At 40.8% G+C, this 14900-nt stretch overlaps 1 protein-coding gene across 9 annotated transcripts in view; it reads left to right on the top strand.

Annotated features, from left to right (window-relative positions):
- SPECC1L (sperm antigen with calponin homology and coiled-coil domains 1 like) overlaps positions 1 to 14900 on the top strand; it is a 135698-nt gene that overhangs the window by 40476 nt on the left and 80322 nt on the right. For all 9 annotated transcript variants that reach the window (XR_011505501.1, XM_044775374.2, XM_070516585.1 and 6 more), the window contains 2 exons: positions 4177 to 5807; positions 7087 to 7294. Coding sequence is in view for 8 of the 9 variants with exons in the window: in XM_044775374.2 (XP_044631309.1) it covers positions 4177 to 5807; positions 7087 to 7294 (1839 nt within the window). In the remaining variant the exon portion in view is untranslated. The remainder of the gene's footprint in view (positions 1 to 4176; positions 5808 to 7086; positions 7295 to 14900) is intronic.

The following is a 14900-nucleotide window of genomic DNA, read 5'->3' as shown; positions in this document are numbered from 1 at the left end:
GGAAGGAGGGAGGCTCTGGAGAGAAGACAGGAGAATAAATGGGACATAATAGAATGAGAAAGGAGGAGAGAGGAAGGAGCCAGGGAGGAGAGAAAAATGGGAAGGGTGGCGTAGGAAGGGTGTATGTGTGTGCACGCACACATGCATGTGTATGTAAGGACAGTGTAATATTGCAATATAATAAATGTATATTGTGAGATATAATTAATATTGATATGTAATAATATAATGTATTATACATATTTAATATATATATAACATATATAAGGCTAAACCCCTTCTTTTTTAAATGTATGGGTTTACCCTCCCTTTTTTCTTGCAATTTAGTTTTTTTCTCTTCTGTGTGAGCAAGATTAGCCCTGAGCTAACATCTGTGCCAGTCTTCCCCTACTTTGTCCGTGAGATGCCTCCACAGCATGGCTGATGAGTGGAGTAGGTCCGTACCCAGGATCCGAACCCACGAATCCTGGGCCACCTTAGCCACTCGGCCACAGGGCTGGACCCTCTTGGAATTTAATTTTTGTGGAACTAGTTCTTTGACCTGGAGAGCTTCCCATGATATGGATTTTGATATTACATCCCCATGATGTCCTTGACCGTGTTCCTTTCTTCTCTGTTTACTGTGAATGTCATTGGGTCTAGAGCCGTGATGGGACAGGTTCAGGTTTCCTTTTTTTCGGGGTTCCTTCCTAGGTGGTAGTTATCCATCCATCAGGAGGCACGTTATTTCTGGGTGTCTCTCTTTCCATGATGTTGGCAGCCTTTGATGACCATCCTACATCTCTTCATTCCCATTCTGCCCTTCTTCTTCATTCATTGGCAGCAGTTTGTCTTTAGATTTGATGAAGTCCATAAACTAACTCATCCTATAGTCTGGGGAGTAATGCTATCGTATGTTACTTCTCACACTTATAGAAAAGAACTTTAAAACTTCTAGTAAACGTAAGATCATGTGTTTGTAATGAGGCTTATGGAAGCAAATTGGCAAAAATTATTACAGACCTTCTTTTGTCGTCTTTATTTAGGCTATCAGCCCCTCTTGTGTGTATTAGACTTTTTCCTAGCTCAGGTTTACCTACTATCCTCTCTCCTGCTTTGGCCTTCTGTGGATTCTTCCTTCCGTCCCGGATCATGCCCCACTGTTAGTTATAATAGCAGTGTGGTATGATCTCCAGGAGGAAACACGTAAGTCCTTACTTTGTGCTTTATAGGCATTATTCCGTTTTATCCTTTCTGTACCCTATGAGGTTGAGGCTATTATTATCCTCATTTTAGAGATGAGAAAGCTACACTTAGAAAGCTTGAGTATCTTGCCCAAGGCCATGCATTCATTTCCCAGTAAATGTTTATTGGGTGCCCATTTTGTACCAGGCCACAAAGCTGGTGGTGGAGCAAGGACTGAACCTTAGGTCTTTTACTCTCAAGCCAGAGGTTGTCACCACCTTTAACACGGCAGCTTGTGTGGTTAGAAGGAAGTGAAATACTCTCATATCATGTGTATCTCTTCCTGTTTCCAGCCTTTAGCATTTGCTGGGAGAGATCCCATGTGTTTGCATATGTGGTTCTCTGCTGACCAATGCCACCTGCCTTCTCAAGTCTGAATTCAGTTATCACCTCCCTGGATCGGTTGTCCCAGTCCAACTCTGTGCAGCTGTGTTCATTTGCTGGGACTGCCATAACAAAATACCGTAACTGAGTGGCTTAAACAACGGAAATTTAGTTTCTCACTACAGTCATGAGCCACATAATGATGTTTCCATCAGTGATGGACCGCATATGTGACAGTGGTCCCGTAAGATTAGTACCATATAGTCTAGGTGTGTAGTAGGCTGTACCATCTAGGTTTGTGTCAGTACACTCTGTGATGTTCACGCAACGACAAAATCACCCAATGATGAATTTCTCAGAATGTATCCCCATGGTTAAGCGACACATGGTGGTATTCTGGAGGCTGGAAATCTGAGATCAAAATGTTAGTAGGTTTGGTTTCTCCTGAGGCCTCTCTCCTTGCCTTGTAGATGGCTGCCTTCTCATTGTGTCCTCACGTGGTTGTCCCTCTATCTGTGTCTGTGTCCTAATCTCTTCTCTAAGGACACCAGTCATATTGGATTGGGGCCCACCATAACAACCCCATTTTAGCTTAATTATGTCTTTAAGTTAATTACTCTATCTCCAAATACTGTCACATTCTGAGGGTGCTGGGGTTTAGGGCTTCGACATATGGATTTGAGGGACACAAGTCAGCCCATGACGACATCTTTAATTCTTCATTTCATCTGCTCTACCTTACTTACTCCCGGTGACTTCCCTAAGACCAGTTCCATTGTCTGTACCTCAGATTCTGCTGTCTGCACACTTGTCACAATAATCCTAGAAAGGGAGCTTTTCTTCATATTCTGTCTCTTCTTTCTTCTTGTTTCCTTACCTCTCCTTTCCTTTTGGGGCATTTTCCATCCCTTCGTCATTACTGGCTCCTTTTATCTTTCAGACACGCACAGACCTTTTTGGTTTAGATAAGAAGGATGGTGGTACCCTTTACAGAAATGGGAAAGAGAATTAATATTGCGGGAAAACGTTATACCATCTTTTTCCTCTTTTGGCCTCCATTTGCAGTTGTTTCGCCTGATCTTGTTACTTCTGCCTTTGAAACCTGTTCCAGATTGTTACCCTGTCTGTTCCTGTGGAAATCTAGGACTTACTCCCAGTACTGTCCTTTTACTGCTCTGCCTGCCCTCATTCCTCTTTCACTCATCTTCTTCCTCATGTTTCACTTAGTATCCTCTAGATCGGTTTCCATAAAAATGCTCTTTCCTTATGTTTCTCCCCTGCTCAAGAACATTTATCGCTGTGACTCGCTGAATTCGCTCTGGCGTTCAGGGCCCCGTAGAAACTTTCCCCTGCTGCTTCCATTAACTTGTGTGGCCTTGCTTTTCCTTTCTGGGTGCCATCCTCACTTCTGCTTCCTCATCTTTGCCTGTCTTGTGGCGCCAGAATTCCTTGCCCTGCTTCACACCTGATCCCTGGAAGAATTAGTCGTTGTCTGCCGACCTCACTTAGACCTTTTGCTCCCTGTTAGCTCTGCAGCCTGATGCCTGCCACATGAAGAACCAGTAGGTTCTTTAAAAATACTTACCGATTAGGTCTAGATCTTATTTTTCAAAGTAAAAAGCATTGCAGTTATTTCTTGTGTTTATAATTCTTTAAACATATTCCTCTTTTTTTTATATTAAATGTGATCATATCAGTTCTTTTCAGGCTTAAAATTGTAGCAGTTAAGTAATAGTGTGATTCATGCAGCTTGTTTGATTAATGTGCCCTCATTATTTAGCATTACTGCGTCATTGTTTTCTAACATTTAAAGAGGCAGTATAGTTTACAGGTTAAGTTGCAGATTCTGGAGCCAGACTGCCTGCCTGCGTTTGAATCTTGACTCATTCATTTATTACCTGTGGGATGTTGGCAAATTATTTAACATCTCTGCGTGAGTTTCTTCCTCTGTAAAACAGGATGATAATAATGAGGCTTGTATAAGGAAGTGTTAATGTGTGTGTGTCTGTGTAGTAAGTGCTAAGTACATGTTAGCTGTTGTTATAATTATTGTTATCGGTACTATTTATGTGGCATTCTGTGGGGTGAAAACTTTTTGCATTTACTTTGGCCGTGTTTTTTGTGTTTATTGTAGGTAGCTTAGATTTTTGGTTTATCTGGAGGCTGTGTTTCCCTTCTTGCTCGTTTGTCATTTTCTTTTATCATCTGTTTCTACAGTTAGTTTGCTGCCTGACTGGCTTATCCTAGAGTCATCTTCATCTAGCTTGCTCTAGAATATTAAGCCCCTGGCCGCCTGTTGAAAGCTATGGTTTAGAATTCAAGTTAATGTGTGTAAGTTTTTTTTAATATAACAGCTTTATTGAGATAAAATTCACATTCCATAGAATTCACCCTTTTAAAGTGTACAATTCACTGTATATGTTCTTTTCATTGATAATTAAAAGATGAATGATCTTCTGGTTTTGAGGAAACTGAATTTTACAGTAACGAGACTGTAAGGCAAGATTAATATAGGTCATGGTCAGTGTGTAGATCCCTAGGTTTCATCTCATTAGACCTGGGGCATAAAACTGTGTGCCTTTTTATTGTGAATATTTTTGCCTTAAATTCTTTGTTTTAAACATGTAGGCACAAGTTCTTCAGCCAAGCGGAGCACTTCCACAGGTAATAAAGAATCCAGTTCTACTAGAGAAAGATTGCGTGAACGTACCCGACTAAACCAGAGCAAAAAACTACCTTCTGCAGGTCAGGGAGCTAATGACGTGGCACTGGCCAAACGTTCCCGCAGTCGCACTGCCACAGAATGTGATGTTCGCATGAGCAAGTCTAAATCGGACAATCAGATCAGTGACAAAGCTGCTCTGGAAGCCAAAGTGAAAGAGCTTCTCACACTGGCAAAAACCAAAGACGTGGAAATTTTGCATTTGAGAAATGAACTCCGAGACATGCGTGCTCAGCTGGGCATTAATGAGGATCATTCTGAGGGTGATGAGAAATCTGAGAAGGAAGCCATTATTGCTCACCAGCCGACTGACGTTGAGTCCACTTTACTGCAGTTACAGGAACAGAATACTGCCATCCGTGAAGAGCTCAACCAGCTGAAAAATGAAAACAGAATGTTAAAGGACAGGTTGAATGCATTGGGCTTTTCCCTGGAGCAGAGGCTGGACAATTCTGAAAAACTGTTTGGCTATCAGTCCCTGAGCCCAGAAATCACCCCTGGTAACCAGAGTGATGGAGGAGGGACTCTGACTTCTTCGGTGGAAGGCTCTGCCCCTGGGTCAGTGGAGGATCTCTTGAGTCAGGATGAAAACACCCTCATGGACCATCAGCACAGTAACTCTATGGACAATCTAGACAGCGAGTGCAGTGAGGTGTACCAGCCCCTCACATCGAGTGATGATGCCCTAGACGCACCCTCATCCTCAGAGTCGGAAGGCATCCCGAGCATAGAGCGCTCTCGGAAGGGGAGCAGCGGGAACGCTAGTGAAGTGTCTGTTGCTTGCTTGACTGAGCGGATCCACCAGATGGAAGAGAACCAACACAGTACGAGTGAGGAACTTCAGGCAACTCTGCAAGAGCTAGCTGATTTACAGCAGATTACCCAAGAGCTGAATAGTGAAAATGAAAGGCTTGGAGAGGAGAAGGTTATTCTCATGGAGTCTTTATGTCAGCAGAGTGATAAGCTGGAACACTTTAGCCGACAGATTGAATATTTCCGCTCCCTTCTAGATGAACATCACATTTCTTACGTCATAGATGAAGATGTGAAAAGTGGACGCTATATGGAGCTGGAACAGCGTTACATGGATCTAGCTGAGAATGCCCGTTTTGAACGGGAGCAGCTCCTAGGTGTCCAGCAGCATTTAAGCAATACTTTGAAGATGGCAGAACAGGACAACAAGGAAGCTCAAGAAATGATAGGGGCACTCAAAGAACGAAATCACCATATGGAACGAATTATTGAGTCTGAACAGAAGGGCAAAGCAGCCTTGGCAGGCACATTAGAGGAGTTCAAAGCCACAGTGGCCAGTGACCAGATAGAGATGAATCGCCTGAAGGCCCAGTTGGAGAATGAAAAGCAGAAAGTGGCGGAGCTGTATTCCATCCATAACTCTGGAGACAAATCTGATATTCAGGATCTCTTGGAGAGTGTCAGGCTGGACAAAGAAAAAGCAGAGACTTTGGCTAGTAGCCTACAGGAAGATCTGGCTCACACCCGAAATGATGCCAATCGATTGCAGGACGCCATTGCGAAGGTACTGTTTAAGTAGATAAAACGTTCTGGATTAGCGTTACACAGATGCAGTAAACAACATGCTTACTGAAAGCCAGCATCACTTGTGTGGTGTGTCGTTAGCTTTTTCTTTTTGGTCATTAGCTTGTTCTTAAGCTGATATTTTTTAAAACTTGAGAATGTTTTTCTTTTATTAGCGTAATGTGAAAAGTGTTATAATAATGTCACTTTCACTTACTTGCATTTTGTTACTGTCATCCTGCCTGTGAGAGGATAGGGCTAGAGTTACAACTAACAACAGAGTTTGTCTCTAGTTCTGGGTACACCCAAGGAGCTTGTCATGCAATTTTACATCCTCATGTCTAATGCATTTTGGTGTAAGAAAGATGGAGAGCCTGTCTTCCAGTCTGTGGGATTAGCAGTGTCTGCTACTTATCCTGTTGTGGTTGGAGTTTTCAAATAGAGTTCTGTTCTGAGTTAAAATGTTTTGGAGTGTGGAGGCTCCTGTTTCTTAGAGGCCTATGATTTGTTGCTGACGGAGACCTTACAGGTCATTGTTCCAGCTCCCTTGTTTTACATGCAGCATAATAGTGAGGGCTCAGTCAGAACTGCAGCCCAGGGTTGCTGGCACTCTGGCCAGGGCTCTGTGCCTCACGTGATTGCTGATGTCATGTTTATTTGCATGAGCAGTCTGATTATTCTGTCTTACATTTTATTTCCCATTTTAGTGCAGTGATTTTTAAAGTAAGAAACATTAGTATATCTTTGGCCTAAAATTGGAGTAATTTAGATCTTAATTTTTTTAGTGATGACTTTTAGAGATAGAATTTAGGAGTTGTGTTATTTGTTGGGGCATATATATTAGGGAGTGCTATGAACTAATACTTTTGCAGTGACAATATTTGAGAGGTTTTTTTGTTTCCATTTTTAATTTTAAAAATTAAAACTGTCACAAATCACTTTGTTTTTGTGGGAGAGCATGTTAATCATTAATCTCATGCTTGCCAAACTTTGGAGAGGGGAAAATTTCCAAAATTTCCTCATAAATAATCTAGTTAAGTTCAATCACATGTCAATATACTTTCAGTCAGTGATGTGGCAACAAATTAAGCGTTAGCATAATACGTAAAGTCCTATGTTATTGTAGAGTGCTTTTTCATACTTTTAAATGGTTATTACACAGATCGTTTTAGTTCACGCATGGCAGCTCACACTTAGCTTCCATTTGAAACGGTGTATACCTCTGTTCTAGAATTTCTTAGAACAACTCTTACTTTTTTAATCTGCACGATTTTATATAGGTAGAAGATGAATACCGAGCCTTCCAAGAAGAAGCCAAGAAACAAATAGAAGATTTGAATATGACATTAGAAAAATTAAGGTCAGAGCTGGAAGAAAAAGAGACCGAAAGGAGTGACATGAAAGAAACCATCTTTGAACTTGAAGACGAAGTAGAACAGCATCGAGCCGTGAAACTTCATGACAACCTCATTATCTCTGATTTAGAGAGTAAGCGCTGGGGAACTTTTCATTCCTTTTTATCCTATCCATTTGAACATGTGGGAGTAGTTGTCCTTCAGTGACAAAATAAAAATTAGTAATTTTGGCTGATGCAGTAGTTCAAAGGCAGTGCACAGTGGCCAGCAGAAATGTGCACGTGGCACTGTGCTTCACATGCTGGAGGGTAGTCTTCGGGCTGCAGTGTTGTGGTCCTGAAGGTGAACTGTTAAGTGGAAGCATTACTTTAAAACTGTGGTTAATTATGGAAAATCATTAAGTGAAAAGCTAATACGGTTATTATTTTCGAGATCCTAGGAAAAGCCATTTATTATCTACCTGTAGTGATTGCAAGTATACTGAAACAAAAAAAATCTTGACCCTTCATAATCTTATGCCTAAGGCACAGGTTTTTATTTGTTTATTTGTCTGATTTTCCTCCCTACCATGGAGACTTTATGATCTGGTAGAATTGAAACTCAGATTTTAAGTTGCTTTGTTTGCTTTATAAAATAAAATATTTTTAAAAACTATTTTGTAATTATTTCAGACATTAAGAAGTTGCAAAAATAGTACAAAGCATTTCTATGTAAAATATTTGATGAGGAACAGGAATTTGCATGATCTTAAAATGTCTTCCCACAGACTGTTTATTATGTTGCAAGTGAGGAAAAAGAAACAACCAGAAATTATACAGTGGAAACACTGGGCAACATTTTGACTGGGTGATCATGTAAGTGACAGAGGTCACATTGGACACAGTGTCAGCTAGACTGTATTCTGGCGGCGGCATAACTTCAATTAATCATAAACGTTAAATAGACAAAAAATGAGAAATGTTTTACTAAAAACACAGGAGTGAGTGGTGCTCTATTCCTCAACAATGCCAGTCATAAAGGACAAAGGCTATGGAGAAGTTCCTGATTAAAAGAGCCTAAGGAGACATGACAATTAAATGTGACAGCCGTGCGTAGACTAGGTCCAGCACTGTAGGCGGACGTGCTCTAGAGGATGGTAGACAAAGTTGGAGTGTGGATGGTAGGTTCGATAAACATATCAGTATACGTTTATGAAGTTGATAACTGTACTGTGTTTGTATAAGAGAATGTCCCTATTCTTAGGAGCCACACACTGAATATTTAGGGGTGAAGGACCATGATGTATATCCTTAAAGGGTTCAGGAAAAAATTAAGGAGAGAGAGAGGCAGGAAAACAGACAGGGATAGGGATAGAAGATAGCAAATGATCAAACAGATGGGAAAGCTGTTAACAGTAGGCAGATCTGAGAAAAGGTTATTGAGTGTTCCTTATACTATTTTTTGCACTTTTTTGTAAGTTTGAAATTATTTCCAAATAATACATTAAAAAAATTCTTAATGTATTCTTCATCCAGATTCCTTAAATGTTAACAAATTTTAAGTTGTAGTATACTTTAATGATATCCAGGTGACGACAGGAGAATGGGAGTAACCCTTTTGGATGCATTGGTGAAAGCTTTTTAAACTTTTGATTCATGATACTGTTCCTTTGAGATCTAACAGTTTATTACTCCTTGACAGATGATTAGTAGGCATTGAGCTGGATCCCCTGTGCTATGGGTGCAGAGGTGGGGAGATGGGAAGGTTTGAACTGCTTCCAGAAAATAGTGGGTCATTTGCAGGAGCCCTGAATGTGTCATAAGGCCGTTCTGACTGGCTAGTTGACCCAGCACCTGTAGATTGACCCCAGGGTTATTCGGAACATTCGGAGGCATCTGAATTCTGAAGTAGGTGACTGTGGGACTGTATCTCTTGGAGACGGTGATGGTCATAGAGATGAATTTTCTCATCTAAAGTTTTAAAAACTTTTAGTTTAACATTTATATCTAGTTTGTATTTCATTGTCTCTGAACCAAGAGGATTTATCTAATTTTACTTCCTAAATGTAAGAGGTTCTGAAGTTTTTCAGATTAACGTGGAAGTTCAGTACATTTTCCATTTAATACTGATGATAATAGCCTTTTCTGTTGCAAGACTTTTGATTTTAATGTGGAAAGAGTGACACCTTGTGGTAATTGGGGTAATAGCTAGAAAATTGTTAGATGATAAGGATTCCTGGGGTGCAATTTTACAAATCATTGCCAAAATAAAAATTACATTAACGTTATGTCGATTTTGTTTATAAAATGGCTGAAAATCCTGAATAAAAATTTTTTTCGCGATGTAGCTTCTCTCCCCATATTTTGAAATGAGAAGTTCAAATATACAGAAACACTGCAAGACTATTATAGATAGCACCCGTTACCTAGATTTGACAGTTGTTAACGTTTTGCAGTATGTACCTTCTGTGTGTATGTGTTTAACTGAACCAGTTGACGGTAAGTTGTAGACCTCATGACGACAACTAAATATTTCAGCATGCAACTGCTAAACATTCTTCTTATAACCACCATATTGTTATCACATCTAGTAAAATTAGTCATCATTCCTTAGTGTCATCTAATTATTGCCCATAATCAGATTTTCCCAGCTGTCCCCAAAATGTCTATTATAGTTTTTTTATGGGAACCAGGATCCAAACAAATTTCATGCATTGCATTCAGTTGTTAGATCTCCATAGTCTGATAGGAGTTTTTTGTTTTTTTTTTCCCTAGAGGATTCTAGCATTGGGCTGGATGCTAAGTCAGCACTTTATATAGGGGACTTGATGACAGGGGATACTGTCCATTGGGAAATTGATATTTTCTTCTGTGGAATGGTTTAGCAATCATCACCATAGGCAATTTTAGAACATTTTCATCAGCCCAAAAAGAAAACCTGTACCCATTATGAGTCATTCCTCATTTACCCCAAAGTAATCCTGACTTTGGGATCAGTGGACAGGATTTTAAAACAGCTATTGTAACTGTACTTAGGACGTAGAGGAAACTATGCTCATAATGAGTGAAATACCAAATCTCAGCAGAGAAATAAAAAAATAACTTAGGGGGTATTCTAGAACTGAAAAATGTGACAGCTAATATAAAAAGTTTACCAGATTATTAAATAGCAAATTAGAGATATAGAAGAGCCAGTGAACTTGAAGATCAATCAGTAGACATTATCAGAGAGACAAAAGATTGAAAAAAATGACTAGCGCCTCAGTGATGTGTGGGACAGTATCACAAGGTGCACCGTGCGGTTGGAGTCCCAGACGGCCTCCCAGAGAGCCTCAGTGCCATGTTGCTTAGCCCTGGCTGGGCTGTAGCATCTGAGCTAGAAAGATCTCATGGAAAGACTCAGTAAATACTGTTAAGACGTCCGGTTGAAGACGGTGGGCTGAGGCCACACGTGTACTTCCTCTCTCTCCCGTGGTCCTAGTGACACGGCAGGAGAAATAGAAAAATTACAGTGAACCTAAAGCAAGATAGAAAACAGGGAAAGGGTCCTGTCGGTAGATCAACAACTTTGAGTAATTTCTGGAATGTATAAAGCAGATGGAATTAGGGATATGGAGAATGAAATAGGATAGAAAAACGTACAGTCCAGGAGAACACCCAAAGCTCTGAGTAATGATGTTCCCAGTAAAACTTTGGGGATGGAGGGACTAAAACCTTCAGCTCAGGGATCGTAAGGACTGGGCCCAGCAGCAGGTTCAGGCCGTGGTGTAAAGGATTCTCAGAAGCCTTCTTCCACTCTCGCCTCTAGAGTGCTGGCTCTGGTGTTTGCCCCCAGGCTGCCCCTGGGCTTGAGCCCTTTTCTAAATAAGGTGGGGAAAGGTGCAGCGGGGGGCGTGGGCGGGGGGGGGGGGGGGGGCCCTCCATCTTGAAGAGAAAACCACACAAAGGGAAAGGCAGTTTGGCCCAGCAGTGAAACAGACACACGCACACGCATGCATACACGCACACACCTGTTGCCTCCGTTGAAGCTGCCCATTCCCCTGTTGCATGTTTAGAGGGAAGCCTCCTATAGGCGTGTGTCATCAGGAGAGCCTTTAGCCAGTTGTGATATTGAGGGGAGAGGCCTGAGGGTAGAACACCGACTCCCACAGTTGTTGAGAAATATGCAGAAGTCACTAGGATTAATCATTCTTGTCGTTTATAAGTAAGAAAGCCCAACCGGGACGTATTAGACATCTTAATATCTTAAAGGAGCTTAAAAGAGAAACAGCAGAAAGAAGCATCCTAACTGAGCCCAAAGAAGTAAAGTTAATAATCTCACCACCATTCCCCAAACCAAAGCTCCTTGCTGTTGAGAATGGGGGGACCAGCGAGATCTCAGGTCTGGCTCAGGAGATGTATCTGTCAGTCACAATTTTATCAACCGCTTGTATTTGCATGGTAATGCTCTGTGCATGCTTGCAGTTAAGTGCAGCACCTTTCCTGCCTTCTAGTTCCTGAGATGGGGGCTAGGGCCTAACATCTAACACAGGTCTTGCCCTTTTATGTGGAACACTAGCACCAGTGCTGAGCAAGGGTGGCTTGAGACTAGAGAAGTAGCAGAAGGAAATAGAGGAGGGTTGTGTAATTCTGTGGTGGGAAAAGCCTTAAAGGCAGACACAGGGAAGTCATAAAGGAAAAACATCTCTTATTAGACTATATGTAATTGAAATTTTCAATTCAGCAGAAGTACCATAAATAAATGACATTGGGAGAAATATTTGTAACACATATGGAATATATAAAGAGATTCTGTGCATCAGTAAGACTAGGCTAATCCATTAGCTCAATCAAGTGTTTGAATAGATGTCAGATGTCAGAAAAAGATGCAAAGATGCTTGACTTCACTTAAGAAGCAAAGAAACTCAGTAAAACAAGATGCCAGTTTTCACTTAGCAGATGTGAAAAATTAGAAAGATTGCTAATGTGTAAGGAGAAGAGGGTCCTCTCATACACTATTGGAAGGAATATGGATTGCTGCAGCCTTTTTGGAGTATTGGTCAAATTTCCAAAGTGCAACGGTGATTTAGCGATCCACTTCCAGAAATCTGCTCTTCAGAAATATTCTTGCAAGTTTGCAAATGTATGCATAGATATGGATGCTTATTGCAGAATGGCTGATTACCACACAAACTTAGAAACTTCCTATATTTTCAACAGTTGAGATTTAGTTAATAACCCACGTACACAGTGTGTCCCTACTACGGCTGCCATGTCACCAGCGAGGATAAATGAGGCAGGTCTGTGCACAGGCACAGAAATAAGCCATAGGTGAAATAGAGCAAGTCTTAGGACAATAGAGTATGAGTTGTGTGTATTACTTCTGTAGTTAAAAACCGTAAAAGATTTATATAACATTACACTGAAGTAGTAACCAGGCATAATGGTGTTCCTGAAGAAATACTGATTTCAGTGTGTTAGACACAATACATTCTGTAACTGCGTGATTTCTCAAAAAAAAAAAAAAACTACCGTCTTGAGTTAGAGCCTTCTAATCGATTAACTTGGGTCCTGTCGATAGTTTCAAGTTGTCCTTCATCATTTCTTCCACTTCTAGAAAGGTATCTTCAAGTCATATCTGAAGAATTGTATAAAGACACTCTTGTTGATAAAAATTTGAACCATTCTAGCTGTTCCTTAATAGGTTAATAGGAGGTTGCTAAAATGAGTCATTTTTCAAGGCTTTTGAAGCAGTATAAATAGCATAATCCTGTTTTTCTTAAAAAAATATACTCACATGAAATCTGGAAGGATATGTGCCAAATAACAAATAATGGGTAATCTTATTTTTGTTACCCTTTTCTGTTTTCCAGACTTTTTTTTTTCCTGCTTTTTCTCCCCAAAGCCCCCGGTACGTAGTTGTGTATTTTTAGTTGTGGCATGTGGGACCCCACCTCAGCATGGCCTAGCAAGTGGTGCCATGTCTGTGCCCAGGATCCGAACTGGCAAAATCCTGCGCTGCCGAAGCGGAGCGCACGAACTCAACCACTTGGCCACAGGGCCTGTCTCTGTTTTCCAGACTTTTTATCGTGAGCGTATTATTACTTTTAGAATCAAGGGAAAAAAGTTGTATCTACTTTTTGAGGGAAAAAGTGAAAATGAGTAAAATAAAAAAAGAAAAATATAAGTAGTAAATGGTTCATTCGAAACTCATCTGTGTCCCCTTCGTGCATCAGGAATTCTGGTTTGGGGATAAAGCTGTGGCCTGGTGGCTGAATGTACTGCCTGCTTCTCTCCCTGTCCCTGAGGGATGGTATTTTAACTTGTTGGTTGCTTTTGTGCTTTCCTTCTTTTAAAAATTGCACCTGATGTCACTTGGAGGCGCTTGACCAGAAGCAAGAGTCTGATTGAGCACTAGGGTATCAGTAACCTGAAGGTTTTCTCGGATTTGGAGAACAAGAAAGGTTGCTTGTGAACTTTCATTATTTTACACCCCCAAGGGTATAGGTTGATCCTGTGCCCATGGTAGATGCCTCGTAACATCCACATGAGTGATAGGTGTATAACTGGGGCCAGAGTGGAGGATAGCTGGTCTTGATTTGTCAGGGATGGTAGGTCTCAGTGGTGAAGAGATTACGAACTCCATTACTAAATGGGCAGGGCAGTGCCGGGAATTGTTCAGAGCAAAGTTGGTCTAATAACAATAAGAATAGCAATTTACCTGATTTCTAGAATAAAAATAACATTGTAAAATTGTTATAATTTGTAATTTAAAAATGAGATGATAATAGTTCTTCGATAGAATTTAATGTTGCTTTTGAGTTGAAGACAGTAGATGGCAGTGTCCGTCCCTCTAGAAAGACTTTGAAGAAGAAGGAAACCACCTTGAGAGGCTCCGGTTGAAGGCTGACCCTGCCCTTCTGTGTGGCGTTAAGTGGACTAGATGGCAATCTTCAAAACAACCTAAGCACAGGTTTCCTCCTTCGTATCCAAGGAGGAAGGCCTCTTCTCATTTTTACTGCTTTATGGTACGAAGTGCAAAAACAGGACTTGTAAAGTTTCATTCAAATTCCCAGAGACACTTTCAGTGCACTTTGTTCGGCCTAGATATGTCCACTGGCTGCCAGCTTTCCGTCTGTTTAAAAGGAGTAGTAAGAAGATGTGACAATAATAAATTTGTAGCCCTGGGTGTAGAAGAATGTCCTCTTAAGAAGAGTGATTATGTGAATTCTGTAGCCATGATGTAGAGGTTGGTAAAGAGGAAAGGATAAGAACAAAAGAAATGGATGAAATTTGGGGTTTTATGATTAGTCTAAGATGGCCGTGTGGCTTAAAATTTCCCTGAGAATCCATCATGCTGGTTCCAGAGTCTTCCTTGCCTCTGGAGATTGCCATCAGGGTGTGGGACTCACTCACTCAGCTTGGTGTCCACTTTGCCGTTAAGCAAATTGGATGGCCCATTTGACCCTTAGTCTCCAGATTAAATGAGGTCTGAAGCAGCTTGTGTAGAGATAGACTTTTAAAGTTTAATCCTTTGTATATGAAACCGCCTCTTTTCTGTCTCTAAGAGGATAAGGACTGTATATTTTTTTCCCCCTGTTTCCTTACGTCTTAAGCACCTAGAAAAAAGCCTGGTACAAAGTGGGTACTTGAGATGTTTGTTGAATTAATGAGTAAATTTTGAACCCTTTTTATTTCGTAGAGTTTAACTTTGTTCAGTAGTTTTGGGGTGATAAATGGGAGGAAATTTAACTACTGGCTGCCAAAATTGTCCAGTTTTTC

This window comes from Equus asinus, chromosome 8 (assembly GCF_041296235.1).
Source record: "Equus asinus isolate D_3611 breed Donkey chromosome 8, EquAss-T2T_v2, whole genome shotgun sequence".
Taxonomy (NCBI): Eukaryota; Metazoa; Chordata; class Mammalia; order Perissodactyla; family Equidae; genus Equus; species Equus asinus.
The sequence above is the reverse complement of the archived record's forward strand: the minus strand, read 5'-3'. Positions and strand labels throughout refer to the sequence as shown.